The sequence below is a fragment of the Chenopodium quinoa genome, unplaced genomic scaffold (assembly GCF_001683475.1).
Source record: "Chenopodium quinoa cultivar QQ74 unplaced genomic scaffold, ASM168347v1, whole genome shotgun sequence".
Classification (NCBI taxonomy): Eukaryota; Viridiplantae; Streptophyta; class Magnoliopsida; order Caryophyllales; family Amaranthaceae; genus Chenopodium; species Chenopodium quinoa.
In genome coordinates this window covers 674296-694531 of record NW_018742455.1, presented here as the reverse complement: position 1 = coordinate 694531, position 20236 = coordinate 674296, and the positions used below count along the sequence as shown (strand labels likewise).

The 20236-nt window shown below is 32.6% G+C and overlaps 2 protein-coding genes across 2 annotated transcripts; both read right to left on the bottom strand.

Annotated features, from left to right (window-relative positions):
* Positions 1 to 5434: 5434 nt before the first annotated feature.
* LOC110717088 (cytosolic sulfotransferase 5-like) lies at positions 5435 to 6716 on the bottom strand. Its single transcript, XM_021895737.1, has one exon. It carries the CDS (start codon positions 6663 to 6665, stop codon positions 5574 to 5576), a length of 1092 nt encoding a protein of 363 aa, XP_021751429.1. The 5' UTR covers positions 6666 to 6716; the 3' UTR covers positions 5435 to 5573.
* Positions 6717 to 15454: 8738 nt separating this feature from the next.
* On the bottom strand, positions 15455 to 16924 carry LOC110718167 (probable carboxylesterase 6). Its single transcript, XM_021896973.1, has one exon. The coding sequence runs from the start codon at positions 16682 to 16684 to the stop codon at positions 15674 to 15676; it is 1011 nt and encodes a 336-aa protein (XP_021752665.1). The 5' UTR covers positions 16685 to 16924; the 3' UTR covers positions 15455 to 15673.
* Between the last annotated feature and the right edge of the window lie 3312 nt (positions 16925 to 20236).

Sequence of the window (20236 nt, the reverse complement as noted above, 5' to 3'; positions counted from 1 at the left end):
GGCAAAACAGGTTGCAATTGCAGCTGGATTTTGCTTGGTAGTAGAAACTCATAAATCTCAACGGGATGGTAGAATGGATCGCATTTTGAGATGTGACCGTTATCGCAAAAGAGAAGAAAGAGATTTTCGTACAGCCACTCGGTTTGACACAAAGCGGAAAGGTTGTGGGTGTGAGTTCAGAGTAAAGGTTCGACAACTACGGAGTCGTGACGGTTGGGAAGTGATAGGTTACTCTAAATGGGGGTATCACAACCATGAGATGATAGTATATGAAGAGGGTCATCGACAACTGAGCGGCTTAAGTCCTGCTGCGAAACTAGTTGTGAAAGAAATGAGTGATGCTCAAGTGAAGCCTGCTAAAATATTAGCATCTGTGTTAGAGAAATTTCCAGAAGACCATCCAAACCGAAGACACATCTACAACGTCAGACAGCAACTCAGGTTTGAACGGTCATAGGGAAGGAACCCTATACAGCAGCTGCTACACCAGGCACAATCACGTGGTTACCTGTTCTGGTTTGATTCTGATGAAGATACAGCGGAGGTGACTCATCTTTTCCTTGTGGGGAGGTGGACCTTGCGGCGAAAATCATTATTTTGACGCGCCCCTAGATCTGTTTGCCGTTGCAAACATTTACAAATGCGCAGTCATGCATTTCGGCCTGGGAGTGCATAGTCAAGCTTATTATCCTTGTACCACGGTTCTCCCTTGGCGGTCGCGTGAGACTGTCACCACACTTGTCAGAGAGCTAGCTATTGCGTTTCTTGGGTCGTCATACAGACATTTCATCCGACTAGACATGTCAACCGATTTTCCGGTGCCACCGATTATACCTCGGTGGTACAACATTCGCACAACGAGCGTAGAGGGTTGGGGTGCGCTATATAATGACCGGATCCACGAATGGAACACCCTAGCTGCATTTTAGTTTTTCTTGTTTACATTCTTTATTTGTAATCTTATTTGTACATTGCTCTTTTAATGAGAACATTAATATTTTATATTGTATTGCTTACTGCATTCTACATGTTGCATGGGTAAGTTGCGCGGATCCACTGTTAATATGTTTAAGTTGGAAGCTAAAAGAACAATCTAAAATGTTACAATTTTACAACATAATGTCCAACATAATACAATAACCCTCTGACTGAATGGACCGTAATCATCATACGGTCCACTGCCATCGTCCACATCCTCATCCTCATCTGCGCCCTCCTCCTGCTCCTCCTCCTGGTCACCCTCCTCAGCATCATCATCGTCATCGTCATCCTCATCCCGACGGTGGATCCGTTCTCTACGAACTGAGGCCGAAATACCACGGGATCTGACATGTCTATGCCCCGACCTCTCCACTGAATAACTTCTACTAAGAAGCTCTATATTCTTCCCCCCACCATGACGACCCTACACAAAATTTTAAAATATATAAACATACAAAAATTTATACGATAAATAATCATCATCGCAAATCAAATACACTAAAAACATACAAATAATTGTAAACAAAATATAAACGTAGAAAAAATACAACGAAATTGAAAAAATTTATAAAAATAAACAACAAAATATAAAAACAATTCAAAATTATATTAAAAAAAAATAATAATAATAATTAAAAACAATTTTTTAAAAAAATTAAAAAAAAAATAAAAAAAAAAAATTGGGGGGGCGCCTTGGCTGGACGCCCAGCCGGCGGTGGTGGCGCCAGATTCAGACGCCGCCACCAGTTGGCTGGCGTCTGGGCTGGACGCCACAGCCACGGCTGCGGCGCCTAGACTAAACGCCACAACCGTGGCGGTGGCGTCCAGCCCAGACGCCAGCCAACTGGTGGCGGCGTCTGAATCTGGCGCCACCACCGCCGGCTGGGCGTCCAGCCAAGGCGCCCCACCGCGTTCACGGCGGTTTTCCCCTTTCTTTTTTTTTTTTAAAACAAAATATACCTTTCCTCCTTGGGACATCCTTCCCTCCGCCGCCGCCGCCACTTCCTTGCCTTGCCGCCTCGACATTGCCGTTATTTTGAAATTTTTTTTTTTTTAGAGAGGTTGAAAGAAGATGAGCAATGAGAGTGTGAGTGATGAGAGTGTGAGTGTTTTTTTTTTTTTTAAGGTCAAGGGCAATTTTGGGAAATCAAGTGAATTTTGTGGGCTTTATGTAGTAATTTGTGGGCGATGTTTAACAAATCCCTAAAAATAAGGAAAAGGTTAATATAAAATGTTTGGGCCTGAAACGAATGGATCAAGATAAAAATGGATCAAACAATTTTTTAATCGGATATGTAATCCGACCCATTATCGGGTTTGAGTTAGAGAGACAAAATTAAGTGTTTACATGGCACGACATTTGATGAAATGGTGGAAAATTAAAGTGTCAAATACTACCTCCGTTAACATTTACTTGCAACTTTGGAATATTTTATGTCTCTCAAATAATACTCCTAAGTTGCAAGTAAATGTAAACGGAGGTAGTATTATTGTTTATTAATTTCATGGCCTGACTAATTATATTAGTTTTATGTATTAGTTACGAAATAATCCATATGATATAATATAGGTGCTAATGATCTTTAAAATTATGAATTCTAATAATATTACATTTCATTCCATTAATCAATTCAGTATATAAATCGATCAACTCCGATCCAAATTAGTATGGGATTTAGAAGTCATACCTCTTTAATTTAGTTGAGATTTCTTACTAGTACATTTTAATTTAACAAATCAAACAACACCTAAGATGATGACATGAATTTTTTAAAAGACAAAACACAGTTTTCTTAAGGATTAATTAAGCTAAAACATATAATAGGAGTAATTAATAGCTAGAGTGTATGTAGCTGGCTTAGCATTTCATGTCTATCTCTAGCCTTTGACGCCAGGTCATCTTTGAGCTAATCAAAACCCACATAGCATGATCTTACGTTTAATGCCTTATTCCTTCCATTTTTTTATACACAGTATTACTCCGTATCTCATTAGGAATCTTTAATTTGAGTAGAGAAAAACTTTAACCATGAATAATCTATGGTAAATATACTATTAAAAAAAAATCTATGGTAAATATAAGTTAAAAGTAATAATGTGGAATCATGTTAAATATCTACTTTTAATATATTTTGTAATGCATAATTGAAAATATTGACACTCAAATAAGTGTATTAAGTTATCAAAAATAAAAAAAAAAATAAAAAAAATATGTGTATTAAAATATTTACAACATTTAAGACCAAAACAAGAAATAAAGGATGTATCATGTATGTACACATTATTTTGAATGTCAAATGTCACTACACGTAATTATATGAGATACACCGTACACATAGATTCATTGAATGTGTAGTTTTATGAAAGTCTTCCCTCAAAAAAAATATAATATGAAATTCTTAAAAAAAATTATTTAGAAATCAATATATTGGTCAAACCTAAATTTTAATACTATACAAAATCAAAAGATATTTTTTAGAAACGGAGGTTGTATGATTTACGGTGTAATACATTAATAGATCATTGTCTCATTGTTCATTAAGAAAGCAAAGCCAATTGAGAAATCATGCAATTCTATAAAATAAGATAAATAAATAAACTGGTTACGTTGTCCTATCCTAGCTATTTGTTCGTTCTTCCCACTTTTACTTTTTTCATCTCATAAAAAGATTTAAATGGAAATAACATAAATGATTGGAGGGAGTATTATATTACATAATACTAGTATATTATTTGATATATAAATTATTAGAAAAGATAAATTAAGTTACTACCTCCGTTTTATATTATTTGTAACGTTTATACATTTTCTACTCATATTTTATGTCAAACCGTTGCAAATTAAATAATACTTGTATATAATGGTTGTTTCAAATATATATATATATATATATATATATATATATATATATATATATATAGGGGTTCAAGGGGGTTCATTGAACCCACAGATTTTTTGAAAAAAAATTATTAGTTTTAATATTTTTTTTTTTGTTCATAAAGCATAAAAAACGGATATATACAATTGATGTGCATAAATTAGAGTTGGAAAATAGCGGAGCTCAGTGGTTTTGGCCTAGCACATTAGTTGTGCTTCGGGCTTATTGGTCAGAGGTTTGATTCTTTGTTACAACCTTTTTATTTAGTTTTTATTTTTTTCAGCCTTTTTTCCCCTTTGCTTCTCTTTTCTTACTTTTTTTTTTTTTTAAAAAAAAAAAAAAACCCCTTTTTCTTGAAGGACAAAGGTTTGATTACCATGTAACCTACATTCAAATTTAATGTTGCAACATTTGTAATTTTCAATATTTACTCACACTCCTTCTACTGTTTTTTTAATTTATTCTCATGTTGGGAAAAAATAGGTATAGTAAAATGGTATCTTGTTAGATTCAATTCATCTAGAAAAATGCTTTAATTTTGTAAAAAAAAAAATGCTTTAATGATATCAACTTTCTTTAATTTTTACAAAAATGTGATCTAAGATATTTAAGGTATAGAATTTCCATTGACAAGCGTAAAATCCTCAACGTTGCAATTTAAAAAGACCAGGGGGTTATATCTTATTTTGTAACGCTACCGAACCCCCACTTCATATATATATATATATATATATATATATATATATATATATATATATATATATAGGGGAGGGATCCGGTGAGAATAGGTCCATATGTGAGAATTCATACTTATATGAGAACTGATTTAAAATTTAGAACATGTGAGTAAAACTTTAGAACATGTGAGTAAAAATTTAGAACATGCGAGTTAAAATTTAGAACATGTGACTCAAATTAAAATTCTGAACATATGAGTAATAAATTAGAACATTTGTGTGAGTAATATGTTTAGAACATCTGATTTTAGAATTAGAACAAGTGATTAAAAATTTTTAAAATTTGCTTTATGAAATTTTAAACATATGAGTAAAATTTAGAACATCTGACTTAAGATTATGAACATGTGAATAAAAATTTAGAACAAACTGATATAGAATATAGAAAGTGTGAGTAAAGAATTTAGAACATACGTGTAAAAAAAAATAGAACATACGTTTTAAAATCTGGAACATATAATTAAAAATCTTAGAACACACGTTTTAAAATTTAGAACATATAAGTTAAAATTTTGGAACAAGTTATTTAAAATTTATGACATCAAACTTAACTAATTTATTGTTTAGAACATGTGAGTACTAAATTAGAACATTTGATTTAATTTAGAACACCTAAGGAAAAGTTTAGAACATCATATTTAAAATTTAGAACATACGAGTAAAAATTTAGAACATAAAGAGTGTTCTCACATATGAAAAATTCTCACATAAGAAAAATTCTCACAGGAGTCTTCCCCTATATATATATATATATATATATATATATATATATATATATATATATATATATATATATATATATATATATATATATATATGGTAAAAAAGAAAGTAGGGAAAAAAAATTATATACATGTGTTTTATTGTTGAAATAGGAGAGCTAAACAAATTAATTCAATTAACTAATAACCAATTAGCACTATAAACAATCTATAATGGAAACTTTACAAATGAATGAATAAATCCTTCATCCTGCTTACTTAGGAGCCTCAGTAAGGGGATGATAGTGTGTAAAAGAAAAGCCAGAGTCCTTAAATTTCTCTTGGATGTTTTGATCAAAACTCTTAACTATTGAAGGGCTCAAATAATTAGTCCAATCTCCAACTTCACCTTTTCTAAACAAAGCTTTGTTCTCAAAAAACCCATAAAAATTACCACTCTTATTCACTTCCATTTCCTTCAAACTTTCAAGGCTACAAAGTTTGATTATTTCATCAATGATACCTTTGTTTTCCTCCTCTTTCGAAAACGGGTAACCCACAAACTCCGCCAATTTCTTCACATAGGCTTTCGGATCCTCCTTTAGCCCTTCATATTCCATGAACAACACCTTGTTTGGATTTTGTATGCTTTCCTTCCAATACCCAAGTACATGATCTTCATAAGGGCCATATGGGAATTTCCCCTTAGAAAACATATTAAAATCTTCCTCTATCATATTTACCTTAAACTGGCGGTAAAAATAGAAAAAACCTAAAATCACCTTTAGCTGACGGAAAAGATGCTTAAAACCCATATTTACCTTCAACTGACTGTAAAAATGCTTTAAGCCCATATTTACCTTAAGTTGGCGGTAAAAATGCCATGATGAAACGAAAGTATCTAAAGGATTTCGACATACATAAATAATTTTGGAGTCGGAGATTTTCATTGATTTTGGTAGTGAAGAATACGGTATATGGGTGGCAAAGAGTCGAGGTGAGGGTAATTTGGTAAGATCGGGTTGACACCCTTGAATATTTTTATAAACTTTGGCCTCTAACTGAAGAACAAGTTCGTGGGCGTTTTGACTCCGAAGTGGGTGTTGATCAATGTCCGAAAATCTCTTCCGATTTATAATAGCATAAAGGAGAGATTTTAACCAAGTGGTACCTGTTTTGGGTAAGCTAGCTAAAATGATATCGGTATCATGGGCCTCGAAATGGGTTTGCAATGAGATTGTGGGCTCAAGAAGTGGGCACCAAAAGCCTTGGTAAAGGTTAATGGGAAAAATACCCATCCAATGATCAATTGGAAGGGAAAGTTGAAGTTGTTGAAACTCACCTTCAATTTCTTGAATTGTTGGCATTTTGGTTCTTGTATTTGGTTAATGGATATGACGTTGAGAAATTCTTGTTGCTAATTTATACATAATACGGAAAAAAAAAAAAAAAAAAAAAATGACTTGTACGCCAATACATACATTAAACAAGACTAATTTGATTTGTATTAAAGAAAAATGACTTGTACGCCAATACATACATTAAAGTGATTAAACAAGACATCTAAATCTAAATGAGTTAAATATTAAATTTTAGTTATTTTATTAGGGAATGATCTACCTATTTTTTGAGTATGATACATGGAATTGAATTAATAAAATTTATTAACTTTCTAATTTACCAACTGGTTGTTTGTGTTGTGGTGATTGGGACTACACTTGGTAGGGAGGACTCATGTTCGATCCTCCGCAACAACAATTGGGAGGGGACTGGAACATTACCACTCAAAACTGATCCACAAATCTAAATTAGTCCAAAAGGTGAAGCGGGTGGAACACCAAAAAATAAAAATAACTTTCTAATTTTAATATATACACATTTAATGCATCTAATAGAATTACGTATGATTATATATTATCTAATAAATTAATGTAAAATTATAGTCAAAGTTTCTAAAGTTAGAACATAAAGAAATGTTACAAGATTATTAAAATCTAATATTTTAACTTTTTTTAAAGGTGGTTAGATAAAACTAAAAAAAAAAAAATACAAAAAAATAAAAAAAAAATAAATAAAAAAAAAGAGATAGAGAGAGAGAAATGATAAAAAAATAATCACAAATCCTTATAGGTTGGTCACACGTTGTGTGTGGCCAATCATCATAAGGGTTACTTCGTTTGTTTTATAAGGGTTACTCAATCAGTGTTATATGAATTATTTTGTCATTGTTATAGGGTTACTCAATTAGTGTTAAAAGAATTTACTCGATCAATATTACAGAGGTACTCTGTCAATGTTATAGGGATTACTTTGTTCTTTTAAAAGCGGCCCATGATCGATATGGTTAATTGAATAATTGGGTTTTTTTAGGCGTGGTGTAAAAAAAAAAAAAAAAAAAAAAAAAAAAAAAAAAAAAAAAAAAAACTCGTATTATTTCTAGTAATATTAAAGCTTGAAGTAAATTTGTGTCTGGCGTGAGCTTAGATTATTTGAGTTATTTATTGGACTCCAGAATTATAATCTATTTAACTAATATTGTACGTGATGTCTTTCAAAAAAAATCTTCTACGTGATAGGAACTTCGCAGCAAATATATAAGTTTTTCTATGGTGTCTTGTCTTCCCTTTCCAATCAATGGACACCTTTGAATCTCATTAATAAATTTTAGTTTTTTTTCCTATATAATACTACCTCCAGTCCAAATTACTTGCAACTTTGAGGTATTATTTGTGAGATAAAAAATATTCCAAAGTTGCGAGTAATTTAGACTGGATGTAGTATTTAAAAGTTAAAACTTAGCTTAATCAAAGTGAAAATCTGATTCAAAAACTTTTATCACAAAATTAGCATGGGCATTGATGGCTGAGTCACTAGTCATTAGTTCATTACATAAAATTATTTAAATAGCAACTTTACCTTAAATCAACAACTAACACAAGTTTTTCAATAACAAAATCAACTAACACGAGTTTAGGATATAGCTTTACTCATAAAACGTGGTATCACGACTCTAGATAGTGTTATTTTTTTTTCCTTCGTTTAAGAATTGATATAGTCAAACTATTAGCAATATTATAAACTTGTGTTAGTTGTTGATATAAGGTAAAGTTGCTAGCTATATCCTAAACTTGCATTGTGTTAGTTGCTGATTTAAGGTAAAGTTGCTATTTTAATACTCAATGCCCATCTTAATTTTGTGATAATTTTATGTAATTACTAATGACCGAGCCATTAATGCCCATCTTAATTTTGTGATAATTTTGACCTATTAGTAATAATTAGAGACATTTATAGTGAATTTATGCTTTGATAAACATAATATAAGAAAGTAAGAAATGTGTCTATAAAACAGAACAAGTATAGTTTGTTCAAATCGCTCACGTTTCTATTGAAAGTCATTTTCAAATTATGGTCTTCATTTAAGGCAAGTACAACGTGGGCTTGGGTCGTTTATATCATTTATTAGTGACAATTGTTGCCTATCATTTCAGTTACTTGTCATATATGAATACTCAATTAGAGCCCACATTGGACTTATCAATGAAAATTTTAATTATACTTTGTATCTAACATTACTCCCTCTATTCATAAATTCCATTTCTAATTTTTTCTATTATGTAACGAAAAAATGCTAAAAGAAAGAATGTAATTTAAGAACGGAGGAAGTAACATTGCATTTATAATCAATCATTCACTATAGAGCGATTTCTCCTAACTTAACATGCTACATAGTGTATATATATATATAAAATAAACAAATTAATAAATAAATAAATAAAACCTCATGTAGGAGCTGTGAGATGTTTCTTCAACAATTATCATTATACTACCTTCGTTACATATTATTTATAACAATTTAACATAAAGTAGAGAGGAAAAGAAATGTCTAATCGTTGCAAATAATATGTAACGGAGATAGTATATTCACTTTTAAATAATATCTCCTAACCTAGCAACGGTATAAATCTTATTAGAATGAACAAAGGTGATGGTTTGCAATTTCAATTCCTCCCTAAAAATTCATGCTTGAGCTTAGGAGGACAATAATGTGAGAACGGAGAGTAATAATTTGCGTAAAACTTGTAGCACTTTTAAATAATTGTCGATACATATCGGACTATTTGAGCTATATTTGTTGTCCTTGAGGACCACCATAATTCAAGAACTTATGGTACGTATTAAATTTTCTGTAGAGGCTGACTTAAATTTTTTTTTTTTGTTTGGTACATATTAATTAGAGCCCGAGTAATATTAGGTACTAGCATTAGTTGGGATTTGGGAGACACTACATTTACACTCAGTGTACAAAAGGAACTTGCACACTCTTTTATGATTGGTTAATTAGGCTTTTTTTTTTTTTTTTTTTTTTTGTGGAACCTTAATATTTTCATTTAAAATTGAAATGAAAATCCTTAAAATTTTGAATTCAAAATTGAAATTAAATCTAACTTTTCAACCACTTAGGATTCGTTTGACATTGCTGTTGTTTTCTGTTTTTTGGTTTTTTATTTATTAAAAGTATATGATATATACCTGTAGACACCCATTTGTGTCTCCACAAAACCAAACCCAGTGATGAGTACTTTCGCATTGAATCATAATCGAATGAAGCGAAAGTGTAGAAAATCTAGTGTTGCGGATAATTTTAATTTCTTTTCTCTTCTCTCTGTTTTTGAAAACTTATTTTAAGAAAACAGCCAATCCAGTTTGGTTGGTCCATGATATGGGTCTAATAGTAGTGTAGTTGGATGGGGCTTGCAAAGAGCTTTCCAACGATATATTATAAGCCCAATTCCGATGAATATTGAGGAAGTTATGGCCAATTTACTAAACTGGGCTCGGTTTGAGCTTTATATGCGGCCCAATGATCTAGAGAAGGGCCTAATATGATTTATCATTCCTAATGCAATTAGGAATGGTTTTAGTCTTCTAAATTCTTCTAGAAGGTTCTTTTCATTCCTAATTCAATTAGCATTGATAAATTGACTTTTGTTGACTTTTCAGAGTTTTAATTAAAATCAAAAAGCATTTTCGAGGAAAAGACACGATTTTATCCTCCAGTACGGCAAACTTATCTGATTTTCGAAAACGCGTCAAAAACAGGCCTGGCGCCTGACTCCAGGCATTGGCGCCTGGAACCAGGCTTGGCGCCTAGTGCCAGCCATTGGCGCCTGGTGCTAGCCATTGGCGCCTGGCGCCAATTAGCTGGTTCTGGCGCCAACTCTGTTTTAGGTGCGCCAATCTCGTTTTACGTGCGCCAAGTGCTCTGTTTTGATATTTTATCTTTTTGGCTGATTTCTCTGTAAATAACGTATTAAAAACTCCGTTTTGATTCACCAATTCTCACGAATTCTCACCTACAATCAGTTTTCATTCGCAATCATTAATTCCCTAATTCTCTCTTAATTAATTCATCTCTCTCTTTCTTTTTCTAAACTTGCTTTATAATACAAAATTCCGCATTCATTAGATCTAGAAACACCTAGCCATATTCGAAGTTGCCTTCGCCCTAGACGTGAAAGGTTTAATTTCTGAGGGTTTGGTCCCAAATCTCTCTTTCAATTATTTAATTTAATTGTTTTGTTTATTATTTTCCTTGAAGTTACTAACGTGTGTATTTTATTATTAGAAAGAGGTACGAGGCATCAAAGTAAGTACTTTAATTGATTTATTGATATTATGATGTAGAAATCATGTTTAAATTGTTGTTATGATGTTCCTAGTATCATGTCTAGGGTATTTTTAATATTAAATATGCTTATTATGATTCCTGCGATGTCTTTTATTCTCTTCCTAATATTTATGATTGTTAGTATCCTGTTAGGGCTAAAGATTTGATTTTATTGCTTAGTGACATGCTAGGGTTTGTTATTAATCTTGTTAGTATCATGCCTAGGATCTCGCTATTTTTATTATGCTTTAACATGATTTATGATTGTTTTGATTATGATTATATTTTTATTATTGCTATAATTATTATTGTTATGATTAACATGATTATTATTATGGTTAATATGATTGTTATTATGATGATTATTACATTGTTATAATTTTATGGTCATGATTATACTTATTATTATTTTATTATTATTATGTTGCTTGATGCTTATTTATTGTTATTGCTTGATCACGCCTTCTATGCATGTTTAAAGGGAATTTGTACTTGTAATCACGCTTAATAAGATAATTAATAACCTTGTTTAGGGTTAATTTGATTATAATTCAAGTGATCACCAATAATAGATTTATTTGTGCATTATATTCAACCAACATAGATAAACAGGTTTAGGGTTAATCCTAATGATTGCATGTTATTTAGAAAGCGCACATGAATACGATTTGAATAAAGTAGAGGCCTATTATTAGGGCAGGTTCAATCTCTTTTAGGTTGGATTTGTACCTTCATCCCCGAACCCTTATTTGGTTCTAGACCTTATGGAGTTGACGATCTCTTGGATCGTTAAGGGGTGTAACCTTCACCTCGTGAATGGTTTACAAGTTCCTAAAACTTGTTAGCGACTCTTTTGCTCTATCTTCTTCCCTTTTGGACGCCACCGTACTTTAGTATATGATCACAGTGGGGTTCAAGCAAGGGGGTTAACGCTTGAAATTTATTCCCCACAATACCTCATAATGAATCAAAAATATTTAAACTTATTAAAATCATGAAAATTTTGAAAACTGACAACAGAAAAGTGAAAACACCTTTTTCTTGTTTCCTGTTTTTGGTTTTTGGTTTTTTTAAAAAAAAAAGAAAACTGAAAACCAAAAATGATGCCAAACAAGCCCTTAATTAATTATTGTACAATTTTCAAAATTCATCCCCTTATACTTTTATTTTTGCCTTATTGTAAATTTGTAACTAATCATCTTCCCTTTCCCTTTAAAAAGAAATAAAAATATAATAAAAATATAACAAAGATGGTATGGCTTTTTATTGACGTTGCCTCAGGATACTAATTTTGTAGTTGTACATCTGCTAATTTTTAAGAGCATTTAATTCATGTCATACATGAACTACATTTTTTTTTAAAACAATACATTAACTACATTTAAGAAGAAATAAATTAAATAAACAAAAGTATTAGATAACAAAGATAGTATGCTTCTTATTGACGTTGCCCCAGGATACTACTTCTGTACGTAGTTGTACAACTACTAATTTTTAAGAGCATTTATTAGTGTGTATGTAGTTGTAGTATGTATTTTCAATACTTGTAAAGTATAATATCATTTATTGTGCAACATTAAAGAATAAATGATTATTAGCCTAGATGGTTAAACAATAACGTTTCTTCAAAGAGGTCAAGTGTTTGAACCTTGTCATCCATATTTTTTTTTCCAATATATTTGAGGCAACATGAAGTATTGTTAGGGATGGCAACGGGTCGGACTCGAAGCGGATTATGCTACAGCCGACTCCAACCCGACAGGAAATCGGAGGTTAAATCCGACTCCGACATCCGACTCCGACTCCGACTCCGACTTCAATATCCGACCTCCGACTCCGACTCCGAGTTTTTTTTCATTATTCAATATACTTTGAGATGTTGGGCTATTTGGGCCTTTACAACCCACACCGAATGCCACTATGTCCCACACAAAAATCCACTATCTATTAGAGTCGGAGTCGAATAATCCGTTAAAGTCGGACATTTGTCGGAGTCGGATTTTTTTTCTCGGATTTTTTGTAGGATCCGACTCCGACCCTCCTTCGACTTGGAGTCAGATTATTTTAACGGAGTCAAACTCGGATTACTTTTTTCTCGGACTCGGAGCGGATATTTTACCTCGAATCGGGGCAGAGTAGGGTCGGATCTGGACTAGATTGTCATCCCTAAGTATTGCTAGTAGTGCGGATGATGTGACATATTGAAGAATTGAATGGATGACGTGGCATAATAAGAAGTTGAGTGAGTGACATAGCGTAGTGAGGGGTCCATGTGGCGTTGAGACGTTTTTAGAAACGTCTTTTAACATATTAGTATAGAACTATAGATAATCCAAATTCTCCAATCTTATAGTACGGTTAATGTTCATACTCAAAAGTACATTGCTTTTGATTGAAATAATTGTATGTCACCATTGAATTAATATAATTTTATACTACATCCGGTCCAAATTACTCGCAACTTTGGGGTATTATTTGTGAGATATAAATATTTCAAAGTTGCGAGTAATTTGGACCGGAGATAGTATATACAGTTATTCAATATTATTAATTGTTAGGAGTCAAATCTTAAAAACTTTTTGTTAATTGTGGAATACCAAGAGGCCAAGACATTCCAACTTTCTTAATCTAGGTCTCTTTTCATTTCTCTTGTAAATTAAATTTTAATTTTGGGTATTTTGTTGTAAATTACTTATATCTGTATGAATTTGTCTATGTTATCAAATGATTATTAATGGGTATTTTTTCTGTCGTGGGAGGTGGTTGGTCATGGTGACTTGGTGAGTGATTTGGTGGGCGGCGAGTTGTGGTATTGGGTTGTTGTTGCTGGTCGTTTGTTGGCGGGGATGGTTGGTGGAATTAGATTAGCAAATGGTGTTTTTGCGGGTGGTGGGACTTGGTGATTGTGTGCGTAAGGTTGGAGATTGATTCGTTATGACTTATGAGTATTCAACTATTCACCATGGACATTGTAATTGGTTTTTTTTATAACAATAATTTTACATGGAAAATGGAAAAATGGAATAATACCATTCACTAGGAATTTTCCGATCCATTATTCACTAGCAAAATGGGTTATTTAGTGAAAATGATAGTAACTCATCAACTAAAAGTACTTTTTCGATCCATTGTTCCAATTTGAAAACAGCAAATTTAAGATTTAAATCGCCAATTCTTTGACCTTATGTGTATAATGATCCTTTAAAGGGTAAGATAAGTGTAAATACCTAAATGATCTTATAAAGTGTATGATGATCCTTCAAAATGATACAAGATAATGGTCCATAGTTTTCCATAACAAAGGTTGATTGATATTAAGTTTGCCACAATAGCCAACAAGTTGTATATTTTGGTGGTATCGAATGAGAGATATTATTGATAAAACTCATTAGGCATTTTGTCGAACACCTTGTAAGCGGCAATCGAATACTGTAAGAATAACAATGGTTTTCTGAGTTATTGCAGACATGTTTGTCTTTGGATTTGAGCCAATTCATCCATTATGTTATGCAATTATAAAATCTCCATCGAAAAAACGCACCACCTGCATTTGCCCACCACCCACCCCGAAGATCACCGCCCACGTAAAGGGAGGAGAGAGGATATATAGTAATTAGTTTAAGCTGATTAAAATATTTAAAAAAAAAAAAATTGAGAAGAACAAAGTTGGGATGAAATTATGGATTGATTCTTCAAAAAAAAAAAATCATGGATTGAAGAAGACGATAAATAAGATACTTTCTCTCTCCTAATTAAAATTCACATAGTTATGTTGGTGCCATCCAAATATCTTCCGCTGCAAAGACTATTTGTTCGGGAAAATGCCAAAAAAATTTCCCTCTTAATTCTCCTTCCTAAAATTTCAGCTTCCCTCTTTCTTTTTTATTTTATTTTTATTTTTTATGTGACCTGTTGAGTTGTCCAAATTCTATTTATAGTGCGTAAAATTAATTTGTACATTGAGGGTAAATGTAGTGTTTTTGTGAGGATTTGGTTAGTCAGTTGGGCTTTGGAGGTATCAAAAATATATAAAAATAAAAATAAAAAAATAAAAATAAAAATAAAAATAAAAGTTCCCATCAAAAATTAAAAATAATACTGGTAATGAAATTTTCTTTTTTTTTTTTTAAAAAAAAAAAGTAAACTAAAACTTTTCTTTCTTTCAAAAAAACTATTTTGGATAACAAAAAATGGAAGGAAAGGGAGGGAGACAACTTCCTTGTTTGAATAATATGTTGGGGGAGGGGGAGGGATGGATCCATTTTCCCTCCACCTTTAATAAAGACCATCCCTTTAAAATTGGAGAGATTTGGAGGGAAAATAGAGCTCATCAATTCCTCCTATTTCCCTCCCTTCGATTTCCCTTCTAATTTGTTATCCAAACATAGCATTAAGACTTTAATTTTGTTGGTTACTCAAGTAGTCAAGCCATCAAGAGTTGGTTAGTCCACAATTCACATAACTAAAATAGTGAAAAGACCAAACTAGAGAGAGCAAGAAGTATTCATAAAATGGTTTGTCGACAAAATCCAAATAACAAGGATCTTAATCTAAATTACATCACCATTAAAACTACATAATCATTTATTAGGACAACATGAAGCTACATTACTACAATGTCACACCACCAATCACATCTAAAGTGACAAAAACACCTTCATTATTGTGACTATTGTCTATTGATAAGTCTTTTTCTCCAATCAATCAATGCCTTTTGATGAAATCAATTATAGCATCATAAAGATTATCAGTTTGGGCCTTAGTCTGAGGATCATGGTCCACGGCCATTTTATTGAGGTAAAAGCTATGAGTCACATTTTCACTCATATAAAGCTCCACATTTTTGTTAGCCTTCTTCAAGGCTTCATAGAATTCCATTTGTGTGTCAATGAACAAATCCTTTTCAGCCACACAATACATAATTGGTGGCAATTGGAGCCCATCTAAAGGCGGTGCGGCTGGGCCCATTGGGCATGTAATTGGGTGATCCTTGGTGCTCCCAATTGGTAAGGCTAGGCTCAAAAACTTATCAGCCATGTCTAGGGTCAAAAATGGAGTTTGGGGCATTTCTGACTCGGACCGGCTTCTCGTGGCTCGAACCACACCCGGGTGGATCGGAATCGACCCGGCTAGTTTCAATGGGCTCAAATTAGTTTTTCCACCTTGGGCCCCCACTTCATGGACTAGGTTACCACCTGAGCTATCCCCAATTAAAAAAACCCGTCCAAAATCAGCCCGGCCTGTGAGCCACTCATCATGGGCCTTGGATTGGGCCAATGAGGTGAGCCATAAAAGGGCCGAGAACCCCTCATTAACAGCAGACGGGAGCCGGTTCTCGGGAGCATGCTGAAGGTAGACCGAGACAACAATGGCCCGGCCCAACTTGGCTAACTTTGAGTAAAACACATAGTACATAAACCAATCGGCCTCACTTATGCAAAACCCACCACCCGGAAAGTGGAGGATCACGGGTAACTTCTCATTCGGGTCATCCTCGGGTCGGGTCTCGGGCATGTATACCCGAACCCGAGGACCCGATTTGAGATTCACATCACGGACCGCAACCCCGTCAATGAATTCTTCATGGGCCGAAACCGGGTCAACCATGAACTTTACCTCGGGTGGCCCGACCCAAGACCGGTCCACGGAACCGTCATCGTAAATCCTTAGCCAACCGGAGACCTCATCAACTAGATTTCTTTCTTGGACCGGCATGGCTAAAAATGGTATGGTGGGAGTTTTAGTTAGTAAGAGAGAGTTTGTTACTAGTGAGTTTGGTGTGTTCTACTCATTATTGTGATGAATTCTAAGAACTATTTATAATAGTCTCATCACATGTGGAAAAAAAAAAGGTAATAGTGCATGCATTAGATTGGAAATTTCGTGGACATTTGGTAGTATTTGCATGTAAAATAATTGGGTGAAGTAGTAACATACTTTACTACGGAGTCTCCTTTGATACCTAATATTCCAGTTTTTGGCTACAAGACTATTCCCTTCAAGTCTTTTTTTTAAATAAAATTGCACTATTGATACAGATACTTTTGTTTTTTTTAACATTACACTACTCGTCTTTTAATTAAAAAATACTTGTATCACAAATATTACACTACTTCTATTTTAATTAATTACGAGTACAATATATATTTTATGAAATCTTATAAGTATGTGACTAGCCATACATATAGTGTGGCCACTTAACATTTAAAGTAATAATTATGTAATAGGGTTGTTGTGTTGAATACCAATTGGTTGTTGGTGTAGTGGTGATTGGGACTACATTTGGTAGGAAGGACTCGTGTTCGATCCCCCGCAACAACAATCAGGAGGGGACTGGAACCTAACCACCCAGAACTGATCACCGAATCCGGATTAACCCAAAGGGTGAATCGGGTAGAACACCAAAAAAAAAAAAAAAAAAAAAACAGTCAGACTCAGCAACTAAAAAAAGGACCTTACTCGACATATTAGAAAAAATGGGATTACTTTCATAAATGGGTTGATTGATTGGGAGCTACGAGATTTATTGTATCAATTTTTATTTTATTTTTTTTAATTTTTTTTTTTTTTTTTTTTTTTGAAAAAAAGCTATAAGAGCGGATGATGAGAATTAATTCCATGATCATCTTAAATTGAGAGTGAGGGATAGCTCAAGTGATTAGAGCTTCCCTTCCGATTTCAAGAGATCCTGGAATCGATTCTCATCCTAAAAAAAAAAAGAATGATCATTTTAAATTGAGTGGATTTAACCATTTACGTTATCGTTCGCTTTCATTTTTATCTGTTTTTTTATTAATAGTTACACTTTTTTTTAGTGATACATTAAGTGGTATTGTATTATTGTACTCCGTACTTCGTATTTATATTTTGGTGGAGACGATGGAAAACGACCGATTAAAAAAAATTGATGAAAGGAACGTTACTACGGGATAGAATCTTTGAAATTTTGCTAACTTGACTGGTCGGGCCCAAAGGCCCACAACTACAAGTTAGGTGTGTGGTACATCACATCAATAAAATGCACACTCTTTTCAGAGCAAATTCCATTGAAATTACAAATGAGCTACTCATTTATTCTTCCTTATTGACCGTATTAATTTTCGTTCATCCCTTATTGACCGACTTAAAATACTACATAGTACTTACTCTATCCCTTATTGATAGTCTTTTATGACCTAGTTTAGGTTTCAAAATAATAATCTCATTTACTTTCTAATTTGACAAAATTTCCTCTAATTTGCAACGATATTTGTGTAAATTTAGCTTCCTTATGTAAATTTTGCATTTTCATATACTTTTATTACTTTATCTCTCAATTTTTTTTTTTTGTATACCCTGTATAAAATTACCTTTCGAATGTACTTTTATTACGGAGTACTTTTTATTTAAGTTTCTTAATTTCCGTAAAATTTTACCTATCATAGAGGACTATCAAAGGATGCACATAGTAACAAAAAGGCTTATGTTTTACGATTATAATTATAAAATCGTGGGATCAAGTCAGCAAACTCATTACGAGACTTGGTGAGCATCTTATTCGCTTATTGTTTTTCCCACTTTTCAAAGTGTTTTGTCCTCCTCACCTAGCTTGGTTTGATATATGAGAGGTCACCTTTAAAAAATAATAATACCGAGTAACATATTTGGTTCATTTAAGAGTTAATTTAAAATAAAAAATAAAAAAGTAACACACATTTTTCATGGCTAAATACTTACATTATACTCCGTACTTTCTCCGATGATTTTTTAGTTGACAGTATTTAACTTTTACATTATTCGTAAATTAATCTTTTACTAGTTTTTGTGATTTGTAACTACGACAAAATTAACTAGAATTTTGTTTGAATCATCTCAATATATAGTTTGTTAAAATTCACTTTTCGAAATTTTTCAATGTCGAGAATTACAAATATTAATCTTTAAAATAATACCACCTCCGTTTTTTATTTAGTTGACACGTTTTGACTATAACACTATTCACACACCTCTTTTTGACCATGTATTGTGCTTTATACGTAATGAAAAATATACTCATGTAGGATCTTGTTAGATTCGTCATATTATATACTTTCAAAACATCAACTTTCCATAATTTTTGTTTATCAATAATTAAAGATATTAATGATTGATAATTGCATTGACAAACGTGACTAAAGAAACGTGTCAACTAAAAAGAAACGGAGGAAATATATATTAACAAATGAAAAATGCAAAACAATATAACTAACACACATATTTACGTGGTTCACCAACAATGAGTTGTCTACGTCCATGAGCATGCGAGAGTAATAGTTTTATTGATATTGGGGAATACAGACTACAGATTCATAACAGATTTGAGACCAATCACAGAAAACATATTGATTGTCTCTTGGATTTCTAATGTTATCTCTCTCATAACTCACAGATGAGAAATGCACAAAAGACTCTCAGATTTCTGAATAATCACTCAACTAATGATTGTCGCGGCTAGGAAATAACCTAGGAGTATTTATAATAACCCCTACACTAGGAAATAAAGGCCTTAATTAAGGAAATAAGGCCCACGAGCAAACTACTCAAAATCGGCCAAAAAACTCCAGGCATGAGCGTGTCATACAGGGCATGGGTGTACCCTGAATCAGAAATAAAGCAGTAACTTGAAAACAAAATGGTAAGGGCATGTCAGATTTTGACATGGGCGTGTCAGTGCGAGTGCTCATATTCTCCATTGAGGCACGCCCATGTCTCCCTAAGGCATGGCTGTGTATCGTTGCATCTTCCCAACTTCTTCATCGAGGCATGCCCATATATACCTACGTCCCAACTATGCAATACAAGTTTCCTAACTCCTGAATTTCCTAGCTCCCCAATTCAAGGCACTATTTCTTAACATATTACTTGTATTCTTTTTTGTATATCTTTTATGTTGTTTTTTCATAGCCCTTTTGCTCTTTTGTTTTATTCTTTATCTAGTTCTAATTAGTTTTTTGTTCTTTTTTATTTTTTTTAATCTTGTATGTGTTGTAGCACCGATATTCTTTGAATTTAACCCTTATGTTCTTTCGTTTTAGTCCTTATGTACTTATAATTATGAATTTGACTACTACGTTATTTGAGGTATTGTATGATACATAATTTATGTTTTAACATATGTTATTCTTAAATTAGTTTTTAGCGCTATTTATAGTTGTTATAATATTAATTTTGAATATTATTTATTAATTTTATTTAAAAATAAATAAATTATTAATAACTAAATACTCCGTATTTTTTTTTCATTTTTTT